Source organism: Ceratotherium simum, chromosome X (assembly GCF_057802395.1).
Source record: "Ceratotherium simum simum isolate JZ-2026a chromosome X, ASM5780239v1, whole genome shotgun sequence".
In the NCBI taxonomy this organism is placed as follows: Eukaryota; Metazoa; Chordata; class Mammalia; order Perissodactyla; family Rhinocerotidae; genus Ceratotherium; species Ceratotherium simum.
In genome coordinates, this window is record NC_141940.1 from 89,779,672 (window position 1) to 89,805,010 (window position 25,339).

Genomic DNA, 25,339 nt, shown 5'->3' on the forward strand with positions numbered 1-25,339 from the left:
ACACGCTCAAATACACAGGATAACTATGGAAACCAATTAAACAGTATGGAGGTTCCTCAAAAAATGACATAGAACTACCATATGATCCAGCAATCCCCCTTCTGGGGATATACCGAAAGGAAATAAAATCACTCCACTGCACTCCCATGATCACCGCAGCATTATTCACAACAGCCAAGACATGGAAACCACCAAGTGTCTGAGAGTGGATGAATGGATAAAGAAGTGTAGCATATATACACAAAGGAATGTTATTCATATCATGAAAAATATGAAATCCTGCCATTTGCAACAACAGGGATGGACTTTGAGGGCATTATGCTAAGTGAAATAAGTCAGACAGACAAAGACCAATATTGTGTGATCTCACCTATATGTGGAATCTAAAAAAGCCAAACTCAGAAAAACAGAGAACAGATTGGTGCTTGCCAGAGGCAGGAGGTAGGGGGTGGGCAGAAGGGGTGAAAGTGGTCAAAAGGTACAAACTTCCAGTTATAAATAAGTCCTGGGGATGTAACATACAGCATGATGACTATAGTTATCAATACTGTATCGTATATTTGAAAGTTGCTAAGAGAGTAGATCTTACAAGTTTCCATCACAAGAAAAAAAATTCTAACTATGTGAAGTGATGGATGTTAACTAAACTATTGTGGTAACCATTTTGCAATATATACATATAGCAAATCATTATGTTGTACACTTTAAACTTATACAATGTTAAATGCCAACTATATCTCAATAAAAATGGAAAAATATTACCATATATACTAAAATGAAACAACATTGGGTTACAGTAACAGATGGACTTTTTAATTAGTACTTCAAATTATAAGATCTTCGGATTCAAAGTAGTGAGAACGTGAATGTATTTGAAGAGGCCCACAGCCACTGTAACGTCAGTACCTGTGGTCTGCACTGTTGGGAAGGTCGCAGGCACTGTTTTTACTATTGCCATTTGTTGCCAGCATTCATACTTGGAAGTAAAGCTTATATTAGTGAAAATAAAGATGTAACTTTTTCCTCCATCAACTTCACGGATACCCCTGACTTCTATCCAGGGTAAGAACCCTTGTTTTTGGGTAAATTCTGGACAGAATCAGGATACCACCGGGAAGATGCAGAGAAGAGGCAAGACCTCAGGAAGCCCCTCTGAGTGCAGATGGACGTTCTGTAACGTTTCTTTCCTTGCTGTGTTCAGGGTGGTTGTTGGGGTTCCCACTTGGGGCTTGTATGTACAGGACCCGTTGATGAGATATTCAAAACAAGTTCATCAACGCAAGTTTTGGTTGTCCTGACAGCAAACAGCTTCTGAGTTGTAACAGACTGCCAGGTCACTGAAGGTCAAAGAAAAAGAAAATTTTAAACAAAACAATATTTTCCTGCTTTCTTCTACTATAATCATTATTCACTCAACTACTAACATTTTTGTGAAGTTTTTTTCCTACTTTTATTGTGAACCATAACATACAGAAATCTGCATAAAACATATATATGTTCAGTTCAATGAGTAACAACACAGTGTTATTTTGTATAATTGTAGGATGTTCTCATTGCCGTGTAATTCTCCACGTGAATATACCACGATTTAATGATCCATTCCACAGTTGATGGATGTTTGGGCTACATCTAATCTGTGGGTACTACAAACAGTGCTGGCTAGGAACATTCTAGTACTCATTTCTTAGGAGTGGAATTGGCATACATGCAGCTTCAGTAGATAATGCCTAACAATTTTCCACAGTAGCTGCACCATTTTATGCTGCTATCAGTGTATCTGAGGGTTCCAATTGTTGCATATCCTTCCAGACACTCAGTCTTCTCAATCTTTTTCGTTTTAGCTTGCATTTCCCTGATGAGCAGCTTTTCGTGTACTTATTGTCCATTCTCATATTTTCTTTTCCTTATTGATTTATAGGAGCTTTTTTTTTTAAAATTTTTATTTATTATTTATTTTTCCCCCAAAGCCCCTGCAGATAATTGTATGTCATAGCTGCACATCCTTCCAGTTGCTGCATGTGGGACGCGGCCTCAGCATGGCCGGAGAAGCGGTGCGTCGGTGTGCGCCCGGGATCCGAACCCGGGCCACCAGCAGCGGAGCACGCGCACTTAACCGCTAAGCCACGGGGCCGGCCCTATAGGAGCTTTTTAATATCAAGGATACTATATATAGGGATTGTAAATAATCTTTTCCCACTGTGATTCGCCATTTCATTTTTTTAAAGGTGTCTTTTTTACACAAAAGACTTGGTCTGAATAATGTATGAAGCCATTGTCAGAAAGGGACATCCTCTAATGTGACATCCAAGGATGAGAAGCCCTCTAGCACTGACAGGTTTAGCTCAAACTGGCCCCTCATGCTCCCTCACACAGCAGGCACAGGCCCACCTCAGGGCCTTTGCACTTGCTATTTCCTCTCCCTGGAATGCTCCTTCCCTAGATAAACACGTGGATTCTCTCCCTCATCTCCTTCAGGTCTCTGCTCAAACTTCACCACACAAGGCCTTCCATGACAACCCTTTGTAAAAACCGCACACTGCTACTCATAGAATTCCTCATCTCTTTACCCCGCTTTATTTTTTAAAATTTTTCATATCCCATATTACCTTTACTTATTACATACATAATATATATATGTGTGTATATATGTATATACACACATATATTACAACGCAAGCTATATAAATATACACTGAAATGCAAGCTATACATGTGTGGGTATATATATAGAGTGAGTGTGTGTGGGTGGGTGTGTGTGTGTGTGTGTACACTCCTGCATTCAGCCTGTGTTATTACCTCTTTTCCATACTAGAAGCTCTGTGAGGGCCGGGATATTTGCCTGTTTTGTTCCCTGCTCTATCTCCACACCTAAAACAATGCCCAGGCCCAGCACACAGTATGCGCTGAATAAATATTGACCGACAGCCTCAATATGTAACATGGAAAATGCTTAAAGCAGTCCCCGGCATACAACATTAGTCGCTTAGTGAAGGTTTGCTGATTGAAATCTTACCAGTTAGTGTAAAAATTTCAAAGGTGAAATTTTACTGAGCTTTTTCTCTTAACCGTGCCCTTTATTTAAACTCTTAGATAAAAAGGCAAATTTACCTTAATGTGTTAAGGTGAACCATTCATTTCATTGTCTTCCACCTACTCAAGAAAAAGAAAAGGGTCTCAGATACTTGGTTAAGCTTTTCCATTCATTATACTTGGTTTTACCCATTGATTTTTATAACTATTGGGAGGCAGGGAAGAGAATTTTGGCCCCAGAAACCATGTGATTTGGGGGCAGAAAGAGGCACACCGGGAGGGGGTCACTGCAGGCACAGAGGGCCTTGGGCCACATGTTTGCAGACCTCAGAGGCCAGCAGGGTGTGGCGTTGTGGGGCGGCCAGGGACGGGGGCAATGGATCCACTGTGCTGATGGGGCAGTCCTGGGGATGGATCTCCTTGGCCAGGCGCCCCTTCTTCTTCAACGTGCAGGCCTCCTGGTATGGTGGCGAGATGGGAGGCTGCGTGGGCGGAGTATACTTGTACTCTGAGCCGTCCTCTAGCTGCAGGGACACATTGGGGGAAGATGGTGAGGACCTGGGAACCTAGGGCAGCGCCCTCCACCTGCCTACTGTTGGCTGGGCACTCACGTCCAGTGGGTAACTGCGGTCCGAATCATAGGAGCTCAGGTCTCCACAGGCCACAAATGGCACAATGATGCGGGTGGGACCATCTAATTGGTTGAAATCTGGATCTGACAAACAGGGAGAAATAAGACAGGACAGGGCTGGGATGCCTGGGACCAGTCATGACTCAGGCTGTAGCATGGGTACCCAGGGCTCCCCAAGTATCCACCAGCCACTCTCACACTCCTCCACCGGAAATCCTTCATTTGGTTCAAAGCAACTCCTCCAGGATGCCCTCCACGATCACCCTTTCTAAAACGTTGCCCGCCCCCGCTCCATGCTGCTTTTGTCCTCACTGCACTTCAGTCCACCTGCCGTTCTATCACACGCTGCCTGGACCTTGTCTCACTCTTGTACTCACTACAAGAGCAGGCTATGTGCCTTTTCCCACTAGGGGCCAGGCTAAAGACCCTCATGGGGCAAAATTCCCACACAGGGGTGGGGTTTCCACCTGGGGGTGTGACTGAGTCTTCCTAGGCTAGAATCTCCTTAGGTGGCTAGAGTCTCCACTGGGGCAAAACTCAGGATCCTCCTGGGACAGAATTTTCACCAGGCCAAAGAGTTACCACTAGGGGACTAGGCTAAAGATCCTCCTGGGACAAAATATCCCTGAGGGGAGGAATTTCCACCACAAGGTGGGGCTGAGGAACCTCTTGGGACAGAATTCCCGTGAGGGGCAGAGTCTCCCCAGGGACAGGGCCCGGCGCTCTGGCTCTCACCGTAAGAGTGGTCCAGCAGGGGTTTGGTCAGGTCCGGCAGGAAGCCCTCAGGCGGGTCATAACCCTGACAGACAGCGAAGGCCTCTGTGGGTGGAAGGTGGAGTGAGGGGCGACTGCCTCCCCCACCCCGGGCAGGACGCGTCCCCAAGAATTGCATCCGCCTGCTTGGCCCCTCCACCCCACTGACCGATGCTGGAGTTCCGGCTGCTCCTGGGCTTGGCACAGAGCACGCTGGAGAAGAAGACACGCAGCTGGCTGTAGATCAGCGTCACATCCCGGCCTCGGAAGATCTGCAGGGTGGAGAGGCGGAGACGGAGGCATGAGGGCGGCCCTCGGGGACCCACTCTACCCCCCACCAGGTTCCCCAAGGCTTACCTTGGCTACAAAGCAGCCCCCAGGCTTCAGGACGTGTGTAGCAATGTTCAGAGCCTGTGGGCAGGACAGATGGCTAAGGCTGAGGTGGAGTCAGCCAGGAGGGGGCCGAACTGAGGCAGGGGCAGCCAGGGTTACTCACGGCTAGGAGGAGCTGGGCCTGCATATACTCATCAACATCATGGAGGCCAGTTACTGCAGCGAGAGGAACAGCGTTAGCGGGGCCATCCAGTTCTAGCTGTCCTCCGTCCCAGAGAGGCTAGAATGCTAAAAACATTTCCCAGGCTCTCTCCCTGCTAAGGTTCTGCACGCAAATTAATATCTGCCAACTGCACGCATATTCTGAGCTCCTAACCCTTAAGAACTCACTTTAATTCTCAAAACAATCTTATATGCAAGTATCATCATCATCATCATTTCTACCTCCAGCCCAGAGCACTCCTCTGAACTCCAGACTCAGATCAGACTCTACATCTCAGACTCAACATGTCCAAAACCAAACTCCCGACCTTCCTGCCCAAACCTGCTCCTCCCACAATCTTCCGCATCTCATCTGATCCTTCCAGTTGTTCAGGCCAAAAACCTTAGTTACCTGCAATGGCCCCCATTCTTCCCTCACACCCACATTCAAGCCATGAGCAAATCCTGTCCGCCCTACTTTCAGAAGATCTCCTGAATCGGCCCTCCTCTCATCTGCACCAATGTCATCGCTTGCCTACACCACCGCGGTGGCCTCCTCCTCCCCGGGCCCCCACTTCCACACTTGCCGTTCACACTGCTCACAGCAGCCAGATGGTCATCACAACGCGAGTCAGGCTCAGCCCTCCTGCTCACAACCCTCTCATGGTTTTCTCTGAGCTCTCATCTCAGTGAAAACGCCAAAATCCTCACTGTGGCCCACGAGGATCTGTCACCTATCACCTCACCGACCATTCCCCCTCACTCACTCTGATCCAACCACACTGATCTCCTTGCTTGTCCTCACACATGCCAAGCAACCTCCCATCTCAGGGCCTTTGCACGGGCTGCTCCCTTTGTCTGGACTGTTCCTCCTTCAGACATGCCCCTGGCCCACTCCCTCACCTTTAGGTCCTTGTACTCAAGTCGGCGAGGCCTTCCCCATCCACTTTATTTAAAATCCCGAGAGGCACTCCCCCCTCCCTCCCCTTCACTGTTTCCCAGGATACCTATCACCTGGTGACAGGCTACACAGCTCATTCATTGTTTCTTTTCCAGCTGCTTCCACTAGAACAGCAGCTCTCTGAGGTCAGAGACTAGTGGGATTTTATTCACGAATGTTTTCCCAACATGTGGAACAGTGCCTGATGCACAACAGGCGCTCAGTAAATGTGTGCTGAATGGAAGACTGAGTGATTAAAAAACATCAGTGAACAGTAAGATGGAATTGGATGGTTGCAGAGAGATGAGGAGAGGGAATGGTGGACAACAGACAAAACCAAAATGGTAAAGCATGGGGAGGGAGAAGACGGGCAGAGAGCAGGCAGCACAGGTAGGGAGAAGCCGCCAGATGTGGAGAGCGGTTGACAGCGGGGGGAGAGGCAAGGAACAGCTGAAGCGGTGAAAGAAGCCAACAGAGGTGGAAGATCCAGAGGACACACACAGGGCCCCCCTCCTGGCCTCCGCACCCCTGCTGTTTACCGTCAGGAGCCCCATCGCACACCACTAGGTCCGCGGGGGAGCCCTCAAAGTGCCGGATGATCTCCTGGGCAGTGGACAGCTGTGGAAGACAGGGAGGATGAGTGGCTCCAGGCCTCCTCCTCCGCAACCCTCTAAACCCACCTGCCCATGGCCCTGGCCCTCAGCCCCTGGGTCAGCCAGATACTCAGGCGTTGCCTAAGACTGGGCTCCGTCTCATCATTTTTTGCTGTCTCTCTGTGATGATGACCGGCTGGCTGTTTCTCTGCTGTTACACTCTTTCGGATTCTCTCAGTTACACACACTCTCTCTGCCTGTCTTTCTCAGTCTGTTTCTGTCTTTCTCTCTCTCTCTCTTCCACTTGCTGTAGCCCCCAGGTGGGGGGGCTTTGCTCAGGATACACCCCAATACCTTCAGCCATGCTCTCACCTGGGTGATGTCCCCCTGGATCTGTAACACACCCGGTAGCGGAGCCATAGCCTGAAGATCCACGGCTACCACATGGCCAGATCCCTGGCCCCTGTGAACGACACGGCCCATGTCAGCCCGGTTTTCACTCCTGGCCTGCCCCCCACCTAGCCTTCCCTCCCATGCCGCCATCTGGGACTCCACACTCACCCAATCTTCTGGCTCAGCACCTGGCTCCAGCTGCCGGGGGCTGCACACAGGTCAACTGCCCGTGTCACGCCTGAGCACACATAGCAAGGTGCAGTGGTCAGTTGCACCCACCTCTCCAACCCAGGGACCCTGCAAAGTTCACCCCTCTCTCCTGGGGAGCACCCATATCTATCTGCTGCCCACGTGCCCAACTTCTTTTGAGTATCTGCCCATATTCCTGCCTGGCCCCTGCCCCACAGACCCTCCAAGTCAGCCCACCTGCTACAGGGAGCTCTGCAGACCTAGCCCACTTGTCTGTTCCTTTACCCGCCCCATCCCCCAGTGACTAGCCCGCCAGGTGGGGACCTTGGAAGAGATGGAATTCCTCGTCGAGCTGTAGCAGCTTGAAGGCACTACGGGCACGCCAGCCATTCTCCTTGGCCAGGCGGTAGTAGACGTCCCGTTTGTCCTTTGATGTCCGTCCCATCTCACACACCGTTTGCCCAGGGACCTGCCAAAAGTAAGCTGATGCCACCCCGTATCAGTGACTGGCTGAGTGGGCCACCACCTACCTCTGCAGGGCAGCGAGAACCACACAATCCAAACTGGGCTCATCAGACTCACACGACAGCTCACTCAGCAGATGGGAAGACTGAAGCCCAGTCGCTGACCCCACTTACCTCACAGAGCCTGAAGGACCCCATCACTGAGCTCTCAGGCTCCATCACTCACCCCACAGACCCCCCCTGCCACTCTCCCCACAGACTCCTCCACAGACTTCATCATTAATGCCACAGATCTCCCACAAAACCCACAAACCCAACACTTATCTCATAGATGACTCATTACTGACCCTGTCGACCCTCCCTTGCTGTCACCCACACGCCACACATTAAACCCTGCACCCCTATTAACCCTTCTTTGCCCACCTCATTCCCTTAACATCTCACCGACCATCTCCCCAGCCGTTCTCATTGCCTCTAGATTCACACAGCCCTATTAGCCCCCCATTAATCCCTTGCTTTCACCCCCATTATCCTAATGCTATCTCATTGCACTCCCTACCCCCTTAATCTCTCTCTCCCATGAAATGATTAGGCCCATGATAATTCCTCTATTACTATATCCTTACCAACCCCCATTAATGCCTGGAGGATCATGGCATATTAACTCCCCACTAAGCTCTCAATTACTATGATTTATCAGCCCCCATTAACTTAGCCCTCCAGTTGATCCCTCATATCACACCATCAGCCCCTTGTAACTCCTTCATTATCATACACTCATGTTAATCCCTGATGATCATCACCAGTTCTCCATTCTCCCCTCACTGCCCACCTTGCCCCCCAATAGATTTGATGATCACGCCCCAACAGCTTACTGTCATCCTCTCTTTGCTCACTCTGTTCCCATTAATTCCTCGATGGTGATGCCGTGACCACCCACTAAAACTCTGACTACAACACCCCTTCAGCCTCTCATTCGCTCTTCTTTGATCACTGCCCCCATTAGTTCCTTGATCATGACCCCCACTGGCCTCTATTATTCCCTCCATAGCCTCACTGTTATCCTTTCGATTACTATGTCCCACTGCTCTTCATTAACCCCTTGAATATCATACCTCCATCAATCCCTCAGGGATCACACCCCCATCTGCCTCCCATTATCTTCCAGTTGCCTACTCTACGACTCCCTCATTAATCAATAAACACACCTCCACTGGCCCTCATGAACATGTCGACTAAAACACTCCTATTAGCTCCCACTGATTCCCCGATAACACCGCACCAGACCTCCGTGACCCTCATGCAGCCCACCAACCGCTCTCCCCATTAACAGCCCTCTGACCACACCCCCGGTCCCTCCTCGTCATTACCTCAAAGACCATGTCCCCACTGGGGCCTCCAGACCCCCCTCAAGGCGGGTCCGCTGATATCTGGACCCTTATGCCTACCCCGGTCCACCCCGCATAGTGGTCCCGTTCTATAGACAAACCTTGGGTCTGGAGCCCACCCGGTGCCAGCCCGCCGGACTACACAGCTGCAGCGCCGAGGGCGAATTTCCCTCCTTCCCTCGCCGGCGGGACAGCGCAGGCGTGCCTCAACCGTCTCGGCCTGGACCCACGTCCTCCGCACCCCAGGGCCTACCTTAACTTTCGGAGTAGGGAGAAGTGGGACGAAAGAGGCCGGTCCGCGAGCAGCCCGAGCCTCGGCGAGAGCGCAAACCGGTGAGAAATCGTAGAGCTACAGTTCGTGTACTTAGTTGATCGGAATGCCTGTCGCGCATGCCTAAGGGCTACGGCAGCGTGGCAAGCCTGTCATCGTTGAACGCGGAGGCTCAGGTCCGGACACAAACGTACAACGTGAGTTCCGTCATCTTGTGTCGACGTAGCTCGTCTTGCGAACTACCGTTCCCAGAATGCAACGGCCAAGACCAAAGCTGCTGAACTCGCGCACTGCGTGGCTGAAACGTCACGAGACACAAGAACTGACTCTGTTCTTTTGTTCTAAGGTTTAAGATTATTTACTCCCCGCCCCTCCCTTCTTGGACAGTGGTGTTCATTGAGCCTGTGGACTACATTTCCCAAGATGCCATGAGCGCGACGGCACCCATTCATTTTACGCGTGGCGCGAAGTGAAATTACCGCTGGGGTCATGAACGTGATAGAAAGGAACATGCGTTTATGAAATGCGCGGGCGCGCGGAAGCTGCTTTGCGCCAATTTCGAATCCACTTTCCGCTAGTTGATAGCCCTTCCTGAATTGTACCGTTTTAGAACTTCCGTTTCTCCATCTGTGAAATGGGGATGATAAGTAGTACAGACTTCACAGAGTTATTGGGAGGATTAAATAGGTGTAGTTCAGCACGCTACCTGGCCTTTTGTAATTCTGTGTTCTTCAAACATTTTTAACTCCGACCCACAAAAAGACTATACATCGCGACCCAGTGCACGAGCAAATATAATAATGGAAACATTTATTATAGCGTTTACCATGTGCCAGGCACTATTCTAAGTGCTCCCAGCGGTGTGGTGATAAATGGTTAACAACTGGCTCTTTGGAGGTATCGAGGGAGGAAGCCCTGATATCTAACATTTCCATTTTCCATGGTTTACGTGGTTTAGGGAGGAAGCCCTGATATCTAACATTTCCATTTTCCATGGTTTACATGGTTTACATACTATCATCTTGTCAGATTTCAAGTTATCACCGTGTAATCATGGAAGACAGAGTTCAGAAGAGATGCAGTAGTGCACCATTATGTAATATTTCTACCATACAGTTAAATGCCCTCAAGAGCATAGAGAATAGTGAAATGTAGTGAAATAATGAGGAAGTGATGAGTTTTGAGTATTTATCACCTTTAAAAAATCTAATTTATTTAATTGTAAGTTTATATCATTTCATTTTTAATAATAGCTGCGTTTAACAACCAGTTCGCAAAATTCCTGAAAATTAAACAAGCAGTCTGCAAACCTGTACAAGTATGCTCCAGCACACTGCTGAATCCTTTCCTTGAACTCATTTTAAATCCTTACGACAACCATATGAGGTAGTTACTGTAATTATCCCCAGTTTATAGATGAGGAAATGGAGACAGGGGAGGATATATATATTATTATATTAGGTATATAAACATATATGCCTTTTAATATGTATGTGATTATATAGAAATATAGTGATGCATAATGTTTATTAGCATATAAATTGTTAGTATACAAATATAATAAATATAAATATGCTACTATATGTAAATATAAGGAAATATATGGTATATATTTATGCATGTTTTTAGTGTATATATAACATATATGTATCATCTTATACATATAATATATAAATGTATATGCTGATATAAATATGCCAGTATCTATGTACATTTATTTACTGAAGTAACTGTACTAAATATAAATACACTATTAAATATATAAATATATAATGTTATGTCAGGTGGTGATAAAAGCTATGAAGAATAATACAGTAGGGTGAAAGGGATGGAGGGTAACAAAGGAGTTGAGTTGCTATTTTAGCATGGTCAGGGAGGGCTTCTCTGAGGAGGTGACATTTGGGCTGAGACCTGAAGGGGAGCGCACCCTAGGAATATTTGAGGAAGAGCATTCCAGGCAGAGGGAACACAAAGTGCAAAGACCCTGACGTGGGAACAAGCTTGGCGAGTATTCAAAGAACTGAACAATTGATTCATCATTCCTTAGAAATGTGAGCTTCACTAGGCAGGGATTTCTGTTCTGTCTTGGTCACTGCTGCCTCCCAGGCGCCTAGAATAGGGTCTGGCACACAGTTGGTGTTCAATAGATGTTTGTTGACTCCACCCTTTTGTTGCTTTGTTCCTTCCTTCTTTCCTCAGTGGTGTGTTCTGCATTTATGCGGGGCCCTGGGAGGCGGAGACAGACGCACAGAGATGCCGAGAGAGCCCCTCCTGGAGGAGTCTCGAGTGCCAGAGAGGAAGCAGGAGCCTGTCAGCAGAGCTCAAGAGCCTTGTGGGGGCGGTGGGAACACGGCTTCCCTGCAGAGGTGAGCAAGTGTGAGAAAGTCAGGGTTCAAGCCACCAGGCCCCTGCTGGTGCCAGGCAGTGGGGGCCCATGTTCACCCTGTGGGATGCTTCCCACGTCCTGTTTTCTTGCCTCTCACAAAGAGGATGTTTAATTTTTCGCAAAGAAATTTGCTTCCTCCAGCAGGGCCGGGGGACTGGGGGACAGGAGCCAGGCTCTGAACTCCCCAGGCTGTTCCCGAAATAGGGTGGCGGCCTGCAGCTCCCACCCGGCACCCCACTGAGTGTAAAGGTGTCCTCCCCTCAGCCTCCTGAAGAGGTCAAGGAAGGGGGAGCTGCCAGGCCAGCTCTGTACCGGAGGGCATCTCACCACGTGAGGGAAAGACGGGGGTGGTCCCGGCGCAGGGGACTAGACACTGACTCAAAAGCCTTGCTGCCCAGGGGCTGCTTTGAGGGACGGAAGAGTTACTCAGTGGGGAGCCTGCATGAAAGGAGAGATTAGAATCCTAAATGCAGCCCGGTGGGGGGCTGCTTTCACAAATGTTATTGAGCAATTACTGAGTGTCGAGCGTGGTTCTAAGTGCTTTACCTGTATTAATTCATTCCATCCTCCCAATGGCTCTGTGAGACAGGCATTGTTAGGCTGTGGGGGAAGCTGAGACGGTGAGGTTTCGGAACTTGCTCCGGGCCACACAGCTAGTAAGTGGCCCAGCTGGGAAAGCTTGTGCTGTTAACTGCTTTGCTCTGTGGCTCCCTCCCCCGAAGGCTGCTGAGCAGTGACCTGTTTTAATGAAAAGCAGGGGTCTGCTTAGAAGAACTGACAAGAACCCAAACTGACTTTTAATAGACTCAATAGGAATTCCAAATGTCACACAAGGGTCTGCTTTACTGAACCAACAAGAGCCTTAAATGACCCTGAGAAAGGGCCCTACTTTGATGAACTAACAAAGCATTTTTATCCCTGGCACGGCCTCAAGGCCTCGGTCATGCTTAAAGACATCTGTTCCTTCTAAAGCAGGCTGCCTTCTGCAGCCAGATTTCTCTTTCCCTCTGTTTTTCCTTCTACCAGCATATGTTGAGCACCTGCTGTTTGCAGTGCCCGGAAAGCTAGCTGAGCTATGGGGTGCAGAGCTGGATGACAGCTCCTGCCTCCTCTAGAAGAGTTGACTTGGCAGAAATAAAAATACAAATGATGATAATATGACACTTGGTAAGTGGCATTTATGGAGCACCTGCTGTGTGCCTGGCATTTATTGAGCACCTGCTGTGCTGGGCAATGTTGGAGGGCCCGGGAAGGCCCTGGGAAGGGAGGGGAATGATCAGTGCTCAGAGCAGGAAGCTGCTGCCTGGAGGTGGTGGGTGGGGGTGTCTGTTTTTGTCCAAGGTACACTAGTTCTTTGGATAGGACACTTCAGACTTTTCTTTTCTTTTTTTTTGTGAGGAAGATTAGCCCTGAGCTAACATCTGATGCCAATTCTCCTCTTTTTGCTGAGGAAGACTGGCCCTGGGCTAACATCCGTGCCCATCTTCCTCTACTTTATATGGGACGCTGCCACAGCATGGCTTGACAAGCGGTGCGTCAGTGCACGCCCGGGATCCGAACCAGCAAACCCCGGGCCGCTGCAGTGGAGCACGCGCACTTAACTGCTACGCCACCCGGCCGGCCCCAGACTTTTCTTGAAATCTAGACACCTGCCAAACCCCTTCTACCACCTTAGCCATCTGGGCCAAGGCCTCTGCTGACAGGTGTCTCTTTCCCTGGCCAGCCTATAGCACAGATGTGTAATGGCTCTGGGGGGAGGAGAAGTATGGGAGGAGAGAGACATCAGAAGGGCCCAGAATGACAGGGGAGTGTGTATGTGTATGTGTGTGAATACCCTGAGTATATTGCATCTGCCTGCACATGTTCTCAGCCACAAACACATGGATGTGAGTTCCATGTGTGTCTTCCCATGTAACTTCCCTGGTTGTGTCTTCTGTCTATGGCTGCCTGTCCAACTCGTGTGTTTCCTTTTTGGCGACTGTGTGCGTTGGTACTGGCTGCTTGTGCAACTCATCTATATGGGACTGTGTATGTGTTCCTTGGGTGTGTATTTGTCTCCTTGGTAATGCTTGTAGGTGATGAGTGTGTTTATCTCTCCTGTGCATGTGTCTCCTATGTATGTGTGTCTTTCTTCTCTGCCACTATGTTGTGTCTCTCCTTGCTGAGTGGCTGAAGGTGTGTGTGCCCTATGGATGTTTCTTTTGGTGCCACTGTGTGTGTACTCTCTGGGTCCCTTGTTTCCTCTCCATGCAGCTTTAGGTGTATTTTCTGGATTTCCTCTTTGTAACCATAGTAAGCATACCCTCAGCATCCCTGCGTTCCCTGGTTGTGCGCCCGTATATGCATGCGTTCCCTGTGTATTTCTTCGTGGACTTGATTTGTGAATAGCTGTGTGTGTACAAGGCTGTGTGCAGCCATCTGCTTGAATGCAGTTGTGTGTATGTCTGTGACTGCAGCTTCTCTGCCTGTAGAATTGTGCCTGCCTGTGAGTGCCTCTCTCTCTGTGACCAGAGCTGTATGTGGTCACATGTGGTCACAAGTTCACACACGAGTTCATGTGCACAGAGGTATCATTATAGAGCCTGAATCTGGACATTGGCCTCCAGGACTGTCTGAAGCTGGAATCGTGTGTGGGAGACACTGGGCCCATGGATGATGTTGTCGGCTGTATGAAATCATATTTGTGTGCTCTGTGTGCAGCTGTGAGTCTGTGTGTGATTTGCCTGTTGGTTCTCTTGCGTCTGGCTGTTGAGTCTGTGGGTGATGATGTCCATGAGTCTAGAGCGGCTGTAAATCGGTGTGAGCCTATCCCCGTGTCAATCTGTGCTCTCTGGGTGCGCCTCTGAGGCTGTGGGTGATGATACCTGTAAGACTAAGTCACTCTGTGTGGCTGTGAGTATGTGACTGTACCATGGCCTGGGCTGTCTGTGTGTGTTCATATTTGTCAGCCTGTATTCTCCATGTGTGGCTGTGAGTCTGCGTGCAAGTTTGTACTTTTGTGGGTGATGGTGAATCTATCTCTATCTCTGAGCCCCTAGATGGGCTCAGAGTGTGCAAGAGTCTCTCTCCCGCTGTGGGGAAGTAAACGCCCCATCCCTCGCCCTCTTCCAACTGCGGGTGGGGTGGGGGCATCTAGGCTAGCTTTGAAGCCCCAGCCAGCCCCTGGCCTTTCCGGGAATTTTGTGCTCCCTGTAGGGAGTGGGCAGGCGGCTGGAGGGGCCCAGACAGAGGCCTCTTGTCCACCTGGGCCTCAAGCAGCCCAGTTGAATTGGGCCTGGACCCCAAGTCCACCCCACCTGACTCCCTGCAGGAGACACATGCCTTACCTGGGACAGACATGCCTGTCACATGCCTGGATGAGAATGAACAGACAGACCCCCATATAAGACAATCGGACAGAAGACAGTGGAGCTCCTCAGTTAGGGTGTAGACAGGCCCCACCCAGTGCCTGGGTGGATCCAGGCCTTCAGGGCGTGCCTAGTTTACAGACAGTGTGTATCCACACTCCCCACCCAACCACAAATGCCCTCCCTGCCTCCCTCTGGGGACCCCCAAGATCTAGAGTTCTCTCTGGGCTAGGCTGTCTGTCTGAGGTCAGCCTCTAGTGGCCTGGCTGTGTTTATCCTTGCACCAGTTCCACTGCTGTCCCCAGGTCTGTCCATCTTCCCTGTCTGCCCCTCTGCCTGAACCTGACTTTCTCTGCCTGTCGTCATCTGTCCCTCCAGGTGTCTCTCTGCCTCAACCACTCCCTCTGTCCCCTTGTCTCTTTGGGCCAGTCTGTCTGTTCCCAACCTCTGTTTGGGGATGTGTCTGGCTGTGTCCACCTGTCTATCTGCCAGTTGTGTCTCCTGTTTATTACTGGGCCCCACTGCCTGTTGCCTTCCTCCAGGTGCTTACATGAGCCGCTTCCTGCCACCTGTCTGTTTCTGTGTTTGTCTGTATGTCTCTTTCTCCCTGAGACTGCCCTTTTACCTGTCTACCACTACCCCAAACCCTATCTGTCTTTCTGTCCCCTCTGTTGTCTGTCTTTGTGTTGTTTCTCCTGCCTGCGTTTCTCTATTTGTCATTGTTTCTCTTACTATCTCTGGTCTCTCCTCTCTGCATCTCTTCCCGCCATCCATCCATCCCATCCCACTGTGTGCCTGACCCCTGAGTCGGTTGTGTCTGCCTGTCCCTCTCTCTAGGTGTGGATCTACTCCCTCAATCCTTCTGTCCATCAAACCCACCCCCCAACCAAGATCCATACAAACCTCTGTCTCCCTTCACGTGGGTCCAGATGAGGGGAGGCAGCCCCCGCTCCCGCGCTCCACCCCCCTCCCCCGGCTCCCGCGCGCTACTTCCCCCACCCGGAGCCAGAAGGAGGGAAACTGAATTAAAATGAAAACTTCTTCCCAGAAAAAAAAAAATCCGAGGGCCAGATGGGGCTCGGGCCGCGCTGATTAGCCCGCCGAGCGAGCGCGGCGGTGTGGATTGGCTGCGGGGCGGGGCGGGGGCAGGGTCCGCCTGAGTGGGAGCCGAGCCGGCGGTGGGGTCTCAGAGCCCTACTCTGAGTTGCTGCCGCTTAGGAGCTGAGAGGAGCAGGGAGGTGAGGAGGGGATGCTGGCCGTGGCGGGGGGCTCCGAAGACCCCGAGGCACAATAGGGGGTTCCTGGAGGGGGCTCAGGGGATCCTTGGAGACATTTTCAGCACTAGTGGGGAATTGAATGGGAGGGGGAGTCCTTTTGGTACCTCGCTCCCAGGAAGTGAATTCGGGAGTGGGTGGGAGTCTCCAGAGGTTGTTAAGGACTGAGGATGGGAATCCTTGAGAGCCCTCCCTGGCCCAGGAAGGAAATTCGGGGCTTGGGGAGGGGGCTTCCTGGAGGCAGTTTTAGCAATGATGGGGACCTCGAACGGGGGTTTCTGAGATACCCCGCATTCCCAGGAAGTGAGCTCAGGGCTGGGGGTTTCTGCAGAGACACTCCATCCAGAAGACAGGGGATCCTGGCTTGCATGGGGATTGCAGACACCCCCACCCCAGGAAACACATCAGGCACTGGCAGGGGGCTTTTGATGAAGCTCTCAGATAGCTCATCCTCGGAAGGGGAAATAAGGGCTCATGACAGGTTCCTGAGACACCCCAAGCCCAGGAAGGATCTCAAGTCTGGAAGTGTCTCCAAAGTTACTTCTGCTGAGAGACGAGTGTTTAAGACTTGACAGGGGTCCTAGAAAATATCTCTAATCCCTAGAAGGAGGATTAAATGGGGGTCCATGGGTCACTTCTCTCCCTGGAAGGGGGCTCGGTTGGGAGAACTCTCTTTGGCCTCTATTGAGGATATTCAGAGTTGTGGCAGAGAGCAGCTTGCAGCGTCCGGGGCTGGGGTCTCCAAGCCCGCCCTCCACCCCCAGCACCTTCAACAGGTTGCATCAGCTCTGAGCTCAGGCGTGGGGCCCAGGCGGGGAGGAGGGGGGTAGGGGGCATTAGGAGGGGTGGGGCAGCCAGGCTGACACGTGTCCCTGTAAGGAGTGAGCGGCGTGGCCTGGCCACGCCGTGAGGGAGGAGGGAAGGGGGGGAGCGCGGGGGCCGGGGAGGGAAAAAGACAGCAAGAGAGACGGAGTGAGTCTGGGGGCCGGGAGGAGAGGCTGTCCCAGCTCCAAATGGCTGTCTCATCTGCTATGGGGCCGCTCTCTCTCTCTCTCCCCCTCTATTAATCTTTCACTGCCCTCTTTTCCTCTCTGTGTCTCTGAGTAACTGCTGGTGTCTCTCGCCCTCTGATTCCCTTCTCTCTCTCCCATCTCTCTCTGTTGGGCTCTCACTCTTGTCTCAGATTCTCTCCGTTTATCTCCCTGTCTCTCTCATCCCTTTGTTCCTCTTCCCCTCACCTCATCTTTGTTTCTCTGTTTCTCTGTCTGTCTCTATCTGACCCCCTACCCCTCTTCATCTAGCTCTCCCCACTTTGTAGTCCCTGCTCCATCTCTGACCCCCTACTGCACTTCTCTGCCCACAGGATGGAGCTGCAGGATCCAAAGATTAATGGAGGCCTCTCTGCGGGTGCTGTGGGGTGAGTCGGGGGCCCAAGGGGTCGAGGTCAAGGTCAGGATTACCCTCTCATCAGCCCCGATTTCCCTGCCCTATTCAGCTACAGGCAGGAACGTGAGGGCTTCCTGCCCAGCCATAGTGCTGCTCCTGGGAGGAAGCCAGCCCAGTTTATGGATGTGAGTGACCCCACAGGATCTGTCCCAGCTTCACCTTGCCTAGCTCATCTCCTCCTCTGCTGCTCCCTCTTCCTGGCTACTCCCACTCCCCAGCGGTTCCCCTGACTAGCTCTTTACTGTGCTGGCTGCTCCCCATCCCCAGCTACTCCGCTCCCCAGGTGTTTTGCCTCTGGTAGCTGCTCCACCCTGCCCTGTTCCTATCTGCTTCCATCTGCTCCCCTCCAAAATTTCCCCTAGTTTTTCCCTTCCCAGTTCTCCCTTTCCCAGTTTCTTCCTGTCTTCAACTCCTTTTCCTTCCTAGCTTCTTCCTTCCTCTCATGACTCCTCCCGGGCTTCTCCCCGCCCCAGTCACTTCTTCCCTAGTCTTTCCTGGGCCCCAGCACTGGTCTCCTTCCCTGGTCCCCCCCAATGTGTGCCTGGGCCTTGCCCCTTACCTGCAGTTCGAGGGGAAGACATCGTTTGGAATGTCAGTGTTCAACCTCAGCAACGCCATCATGGGCAGTGGCATCCTGGGGCTGGCCTACGCCATGGCCCACACCGGGGTCCTCTTCTTCTTGTGAGTCCCAGGTGGCCCGGGGTGGGGCTGGGGGTGTGTGGGGCAGGTGGGAGGCCTGGGGGCCAAGTCTGAGTTGCGCCATCTGACACAGGGTCCTGCTGCTCTGCATTGCTCTTCTCTCTTCATACTCCATCCATCTCCTGCTGACCTGTGCTGGTGTTGTAGGTGAGACCCAGAGCTCCACCCAGACCTTGGACCCCAGACCCCGAACCTACCCACCCTGACCTGAGACTCCAGATCTCAACCCAAACCCCAGACTCTGGACACACCATCCTGACCCCAGATACCACGCTCAACTCCCTGGACTCGAGACCCCAGATTGCACCCTGGCCCTCAGGCCTTATCTGGGCTCCCAGATCCCCAACCCTCACCCCTCAGTCTGGCCGTCAAACCCCATTGCTCAGACCCTCCCGGCCCCTAGACCACTCCACTCTACCTCTGACCCCTGCTCCTCAGCCTCCCAAGCTCCCACTGCAGATCTCACACTTCACTCCCACCAGGGTCTCAGTCCAGTTTTGCTCCCAAGACTCCCACTCCCCACATCTAGCCACTAATCTTCTCCCTGGCCACCAGTCCCTCGCCACAGATCCCACCTCCCAGACTGCTTAACCCTCACCTCTCACTTCCATCAATCAGACCCAATTACCCCAAGCCCCAACTCCCCAGCTTCCAGACCCTCTGACCCCGCCCCCCAACTCCTCACCCCTGGCCTGGCCTCCTGGACCCACAACCTGTTCCTTCCTGTCCCCCTCACCAGGCATCCGAGCCTATGAGCAGCTTGGACAGAGGGCGCTGGGGCCTGCAGGGAAGGTAGTGGTGGCCGCTGTCATCTGTCTGCACAATGTTGGGGGTGAGGACTCGGGGAGGTGGAGAATCAGCTTGGGAGAAGAGGGTGGGGCGAGGTGGGCTTCCCCAGGCTGGGCTGGGGAAGATGGGGTGTGGGAATGAGGGGAATCCTGCTTACACCTCCTTCCCCCATACCAGCCATGTCCAGTTACCTGTTCATCATTAAATCCGAACTCCCCCTGGTTATCGGCACCTTCCTGAACATGGACCCCGAGGGGTGAGTGAGCAACACCCCTTGGTTCTGGCCCTCAGGCCCCTGACTCTGCCTGGGAGGTCCTGATGCCATCTTCAACTCTATGTCCAGCTGACTCCCAGGTGTTCTTTTTTGAGCCTGTTGGGCAGGCCAGTTTGGTCAGATTCCTGTGCGTTGTGACGCCAATAGAATGTGTGGCTGTTGCTCTGACTATGAGTCTGGTAGACCATATGTTGATTTTTGTGACTGTTGTTCTGGCTGATTCCATCTGGTGGCTGACTCCACGTGTCCGGTGTACTCTGATGATGACCGTGTGGCTGTGCATATCCAGTAGACCTAAGCTCAGTCTGTGAGTTTGATTCTGTGACTGTTGTACTGGCAGATCCTCTGGCCGGCCATATGATAGCCGACTATGGCTGTGTCCTGTATACTGTGATTCCAACCATGTGTGTATGACATTTGCTTACTCTGACTTTCCCTGTCCAGTGGATTCTGTTTGATTTGGGGTCCATCAGCGTAGCTGAATATGCCTAGCTGTAAGTGTATGTTCACTGACTCCAGCAGTGCATGTGTTTGTGTGTGTGCAGTGTATTGTGGTGCCAACTATGTATATGTGACTTGCTCCAACTGTATATGCCAGTAGACTCCATTTCTATGTTTAATTTAGTGACCATTGTTCTGGCAAATTCTCTCTGGCTGTGATCCTTGACTATGACTGTATATATCCTCTGTTTTATGGTTCCAATCATGTATGTTTGACTGTTCTAAGTGTGCATCCAGCTGGCTGTATGTTTGATTCTAGACCCATCTGCTGGCTGAATCTGTTCAGTTGTTTGTATATGATGGCTGACTCTGTGTGTATACTGTTAGATCTTTGATTTGATTCTGAAATCATCCAGGTAGCTGACAGTTTATGTGACTAAGTGTGTCTAATTATTATAATTAGCTCCCACTGTATATATGGCCGATGGTGCTTTGTTGGCTTATTTCTGTGTACCTGTGTGTAGGAGATAAAAGAGAGTGTGTGAATGCCTGGAACATGTAGACACTCAATAAAATTCTTTTAAACAAATGAGCAGTTGTTCAGCCGATTCTGTATTGACTGACTCTCTTGCCTGGGCACCTCCCTCCAACATCTGTACAGATCTCCCACTCTTTCTTTGAGCTTGGTTCCAAGAGTGTGGCCAGCTAGCTGATTCTGGCTCTATTTCAGTCTTTCATTGTGTGGCTAGATTGGCCCAGCTACTTTCAGGTGTTCGATAAACCTTGAGCTGTTCAAACAAGCACACATGTGTGTTTCTGACTTTTTGTCTGACTCTGCATCATTGGCTATCTACTAGCTCATCAGACTGTTGTTCTACCTGTCAGACACACGAGGGTCATGACTCACTCTGTCTGGCACCTTGTGTTGGGCAATGTGAGTCTGACTTATTTTGAGTGTTTGCCCATCTGGTTGTATGTCCACTTGCAAGTCTATCGGCACAGTTTTGTCCGGCTGTGTATGTGTTCTCAGCTGTATCCCTCTGACAGTGTCTGACTGACAGTCTGATCATCAGTCTGGCTGTTTCTGCCAATCTTTTTGTGCCATTTCTCACTGTAACCATCTGAATGACTTCTCACAGCTGAGGTGTTGGCTCATCTCTCCTGACTGTGGGCAGAAATCTGTCTGTCTGGCTGTCTTCTATGATTGTCTGCCTGACAGTTTTCTTTGGCTGGCAGCTAGTCACTATGTCTGCCTGTTTCCCTAGGGACTGGTTCTTGAAGGGAAACCTCCTCATCATCATTGTCAGTGTGTTAATCATCTTGCCCCTGGCCCTCATGAGACACTTGGGTAAGAGGCTTCCTGTGTTGGTCATTGGATAGTGGAATTAAAGAAGGGGAGTCAGATTGAGAAAATCTCCATTTTCAAGGGCTGTGGAACACCAAGGGAGAGCTTGTTTGATGTGGGTTTTAACAGATGAATAGGAGTTTGCTATGGAGGGGAGGCTGGTCCAGGCAAAAGTAAAAGTTTGTACAAAGGTGTGGCATAATTGGGGTGAGGGGGCCTTGAAGACCAGACTGGGGCTTTGATATTTGCTGTGGGTGTGGGAGGGTTCCTTGATTTCTGAGGCTCTGCGCATTGCCCCTTGCAGGCTACCTGGGATATACCAGTGGTCTCTCTCTGACCTGTATGCTGTTTTTCCTCATTTCGGTGAGTCTGAGAGAGAAGGATGTGAAAAAGTGGGGAGAGAGTTTGGGACATTGGGACATAGCCTTCCCCATGACCTCGCTTCCCCACCCTCCCTCCCCCAGGTCATCTATAAGAAGTTCCAGCTTGGCTGTGCCATAGGCCGCAATGAGACAGCAATGGAGAGCAACAGCCCCCCGGATCTTCCCATCCAGGGGTTCAACAGAAGCTGTGAGGCCCAGATGTTCACAGTTGACTCACAGGTGGGTGTGCAGGCATATGTATAGGGCTTGCACCACACTCAGACCCTCTGGTCCTGTCACACAGTGCACTCTGCTCAGAGTGGAGCCAGGTATTGGACATCAGGAGTTTCCATGTGTCTGATATGGAGGGCAATGGCAGGGTCAGGTGGATGGGGAGGAGGGGATGGAACCCTGTAAGCTCTAATCTTGTGTACTTGGGCCATTCCCCCAGATGTTCTACACAGTGCCCATTATGGCTTTTGCCTTTGTCTGCCACCCTGAGGTGCTACCCATCTACACGGAGCTCTACCGGTGAGTGTGCAGGCAAGTGGGCATGCACGATGGGCCAGCAGTTGGGACGATAGTCACAGTGTCTGATAATCCCTACAGCAGTCCTTATACTGTAGCTTGATCATGGCTAGATTGTGCCAAGGGAAGAGTTTGAAGTGGCCAGGAGGCCTTGGGGGATGCAGAGCAGTGACTGTTTTCTGATTGGGGCCTAAGTATTTTACTCTTTTAACATGCAGTACAAGTGTGAATGGACAGAGTGAGGAAGCAGAGATATCAGATGGAGGGGGTGGCGTGCGTGGTTGGGGATGGGGAGATGGGGATGGTCAGATGGAGGTGGGCATAGATGGACAAAGGGGGGCAGGGATGATATGATGGGGGGATATGTGGATAATCAGATAGAGGGGGATGGCATGGATGGTCAGATGGAAGGGAGAGGTAGAGGTGGTCAGACAGAGGAGATGGGCAAAGATCATATGGGGTGAGATATGGATGGACAGAGAGGGGAGGCTTGGCTAGTCAGACAGGGGAAGCAGAGATGAGCATCCCAGTGTGAACCAGCTGAACATCAGCTCTGGGAGAAGGGGACGCTGGAGGGTAGGGGCTGGGTTTGAGGGGCCTGGACCACGTCTGGGGGTCTGGGTGTGACAGTTCCATGATGTCTATACCTCAGGCCCTCCAAGCGCAGAATGCAGGCTGTGGCCAATGTGTCCATTGGGGCCATGTTCTGTATGTATGGGCTCACGGCGACCTTCGGATACCTCACCTTCTACAGTGAGTGGGACTAGAGTTGGGTGGGAGCTGGGGTGGGGACTGGGCAGACTGCTAGGGCAGGAGCCTGAGCACTTTTCCTCCATGCCCTAGGACCCATCAGTTTCCAAAGAGAGGGTACATATCACACATGTAGATTTCATCATCGTGTGTGTATGCGTGCATGCATGTGTGTGTGTGTGTGTTTCTGGGACACTGGTCCCGGTGCTCCTGTCACATCCTGCATCCCATGTCCCATGGCCCAGGCAGCGTGGAGGCAGAGATGCTGCACATGTACAGCCATAAGGACCTGCTCATCCTCTGTGTGCGCCTGGCTGTGCTGCTCGCGGTGACTCTCACTGTGCCAGTTGTGCTGTTCCCTGTGCGTGGGGGCGAGGGTGGGCCCATGGAGTGGAGGGACATGGATGGATGGGTAGAGGGCATAGGCATGGATGTTTGGATGGAGGGTGGAGATAGGAGTGGATGGATGGATGGAGGAGGCAGGCATGGATAGGGAAAGCAGAGTTGTCAGAGGGACAGAGAAGGCAAAAATAGATGGTCAAACAGAAGGGGCACATAGATGGCAGGGCAGAGAGAGTCAGGGGGACAGGGTAGTCAGTTGGAAGGAGAAGGCACAGATGTCTGGCTAGATAGAAGAGGGAGGCAGGAATGGTTAGGAGATAGAGGCCTAGATAGATGGACAGAATGAAGAAACAAAGATGGACAGAAAAAGAGTGGGGGCAGAAGTAGTGAGGTGTAGGAGGGATAAGGATCTCAGATGGGAAGGTGGGATGACTAGACAGAGGAGGAAGATAGAGGTAGTCTATCTCTGTTTCCAGATAGAGATAGATGGAGAGAGAGGCAGGGATCTTAGACAGGGTGGAAGGACAAGTGGGTGGTCAGATGTGGGGAGGCAGAGATAGTTGGATAGAGGAGGAGGCAAAGATTTCAGACAATGGGTGGAGACATAGATAGATGATCAGACAGAAGGCCCAGGCATGGATTGTCAAGACAAAAGGGAGGCAGGATGCTCATTCAGAAGGTGGAGGCACAGAGGATGATCAGACAAGGTAGAGATATAGAAAGTCAGGTGGAGGGGAAATCAGGGATCTCAGACAGAGGGTGGAGGCACAGGTGGATGCTCAGATAGAGGGTGGAGTTACAGACGGATGACCACATGGAGGGGAGGCAGCACTTGGCCCAGACTCGTGTCCTACCCTGCTCTGGCCACAGATCCGCCGGGCCCTGCAGCAGCTGCTCTTCCCAAGCAAAGCCTTCAGCTGGCCACGACATGTGGCCATAGCCCTGATGCTGCTTGTCTTGGTCAATGTCCTCGTCATCTGCGTGCCGACCATCCGGGATATCTTTGGGGTTATCGGTCAGTACACCCAACTCCAGTCCCAGACCCCACCGAATATGGGCCTTGTACCCCAAACTTACATTGACTCCTGTTCCTCCTGCTTGTCCTCCAGGGTCCACCTCAGCCCCCAGCCTCATCTTCATCCTTCCCAGCATCTTCTACCTCCGCATTGTACCCTCTGAGGTGGAGCCCTTCTACTCCTGGCCTAAGATCCAGGTGAGCATTGCAGGGGAGAGCTGGGGAAAGAGGAAGCATTCTGAGGAAGGAGCACTCCAGGATGGCTGGAGATAGAGGGAACATTCTCAGGAGGGGACTGGGGGAAGAGAGAGCATCCATCCAGGGAGGGGGAAGATGGTCTGGAAGAAGGAAGGAGATTGGCTTAGGAAGGGGCTGAGTGGAGCACCAGCAGAGTCTAGGAAGACAGAAGTGGCTGGCATAGAGGGAGCCTTCTCCAGACAGATAGAAGGAGCATTATTAGAAGAGAGTTGGGAGCACTTGCAAGGAGGATGGAGGAGAGTACTCCCTGAAGGGTTCTAGGAAGATGGAAGGGGGATTCACAGGAAGGGGCTGGTTTTAAGGAAGGAGAGGGAGCACAAGGAGAATCAGGAATGAATGGGGCACTCTATGGAGGGAGTAGAGGGCTTGAGGAACATTCTCAGAAGGAGCTCGGGTGTGGAGACAAAACCAGCCCTATTCTCTATCCCTCTCGTCCACAGGCTTTGTGTTTTGGTGTCCTGGGGGTCCTCTTCATGGCGATCAGTCTAGGCTTTATGTTTGCCAACTGGGTCACAGGCCAGAGCCATGTGTCTGGACCCTGATCATGTGCTGCCTCTCCTGGGCCCCCGTGCGCATGCGCCTGTGCGTGTGGCGGAAGATGGGGCCGCTCTTCCGGGTCCCTCCTGCCTGGCGTGTGGAGGTGGCTGGTGCCCATTAATGTGGCTGTCAGAGGTAGGGGGCCGCAGAGGCTGCAGAGTGGTCCGCTTCCCTCCTCCCCAGGAATGCTAAGCTTGGATCATGGCCCTAACCCCAACCCCACCGGAGGAGGAGGGGGCCGGGTCCTTGAGGAGTCCCTACCCAGTCCAGTCCTTTGTGCCTCCTCCTGGTGGAAGCTGTTTGTCAGAATCACCCTCCAGCTAAAGGGGAAGAATAAAGATGCTGAATTGCAACTCTGGA

General features: G+C 51.5%; 2 protein-coding genes across 8 annotated transcripts; one reads left to right on the forward strand and one right to left on the reverse strand.

Annotated features, from left to right (window-relative positions):
• Positions 1-791: 791 nt before the first annotated feature.
• Positions 792-12,257, reverse strand: FTSJ1 (FtsJ RNA 2'-O-methyltransferase 1). 3 transcript variants are annotated; one of them, XM_087426839.1, is made up of 14 exons: positions 12,119-12,257; positions 9,169-9,484; positions 7,388-7,532; positions 7,043-7,112; positions 6,854-6,944; positions 6,428-6,506; positions 4,911-4,963; positions 4,772-4,825; positions 4,584-4,686; positions 4,397-4,480; positions 3,642-3,745; positions 3,357-3,554; positions 3,109-3,150; positions 792-1,337 (listed from the first exon to the last, which is right to left on the reverse strand). In XM_087426839.1, exons 3-13 carry the CDS (start codon positions 7,506-7,508, stop codon positions 3,118-3,120), a joined length of 990 nt encoding a protein of 329 aa, XP_087282965.1. In that variant the 5' UTR covers positions 7,509-7,532; positions 9,169-9,484; positions 12,119-12,257; the 3' UTR covers positions 792-1,337; positions 3,109-3,117. The 3 variants fall into 3 exon arrangements, with proteins under 3 accessions (XP_087282965.1, XP_014646489.1, XP_004435028.1); XM_014791003.2 differs by having other exon boundaries at positions 3,642-3,739; positions 7,388-7,546; positions 12,119-12,256; XM_004434971.3 differs by having other exon boundaries at positions 7,388-7,546; positions 12,119-12,255.
• SLC38A5 (solute carrier family 38 member 5) lies at positions 11,399-25,339 on the forward strand. Of its 5 annotated transcripts, none has more exons than XM_087426835.1 (16): positions 11,399-11,552; positions 17,557-17,610; positions 17,689-17,764; positions 18,205-18,320; positions 18,412-18,485; positions 19,078-19,170; positions 19,305-19,383; positions 21,108-21,190; positions 21,492-21,550; positions 21,652-21,789; positions 22,001-22,080; positions 22,730-22,830; positions 23,073-23,188; positions 24,040-24,184; positions 24,279-24,382; positions 24,883-25,339. In XM_087426835.1, the coding sequence occupies exons 1-16, from the start codon at positions 11,440-11,442 to the stop codon at positions 24,982-24,984; spliced, it is 1,533 nt and encodes a 510-aa protein (XP_087282961.1). In that variant the 5' UTR covers positions 11,399-11,439; the 3' UTR covers positions 24,985-25,339. The 5 variants fall into 5 exon arrangements, with proteins under 5 accessions (XP_087282961.1, XP_087282962.1, XP_087282963.1 ...); XM_004434972.3 differs by lacking the exon at positions 11,399-11,552 and adding an exon at positions 16,066-16,157; XM_087426836.1 differs by lacking the exon at positions 23,073-23,188.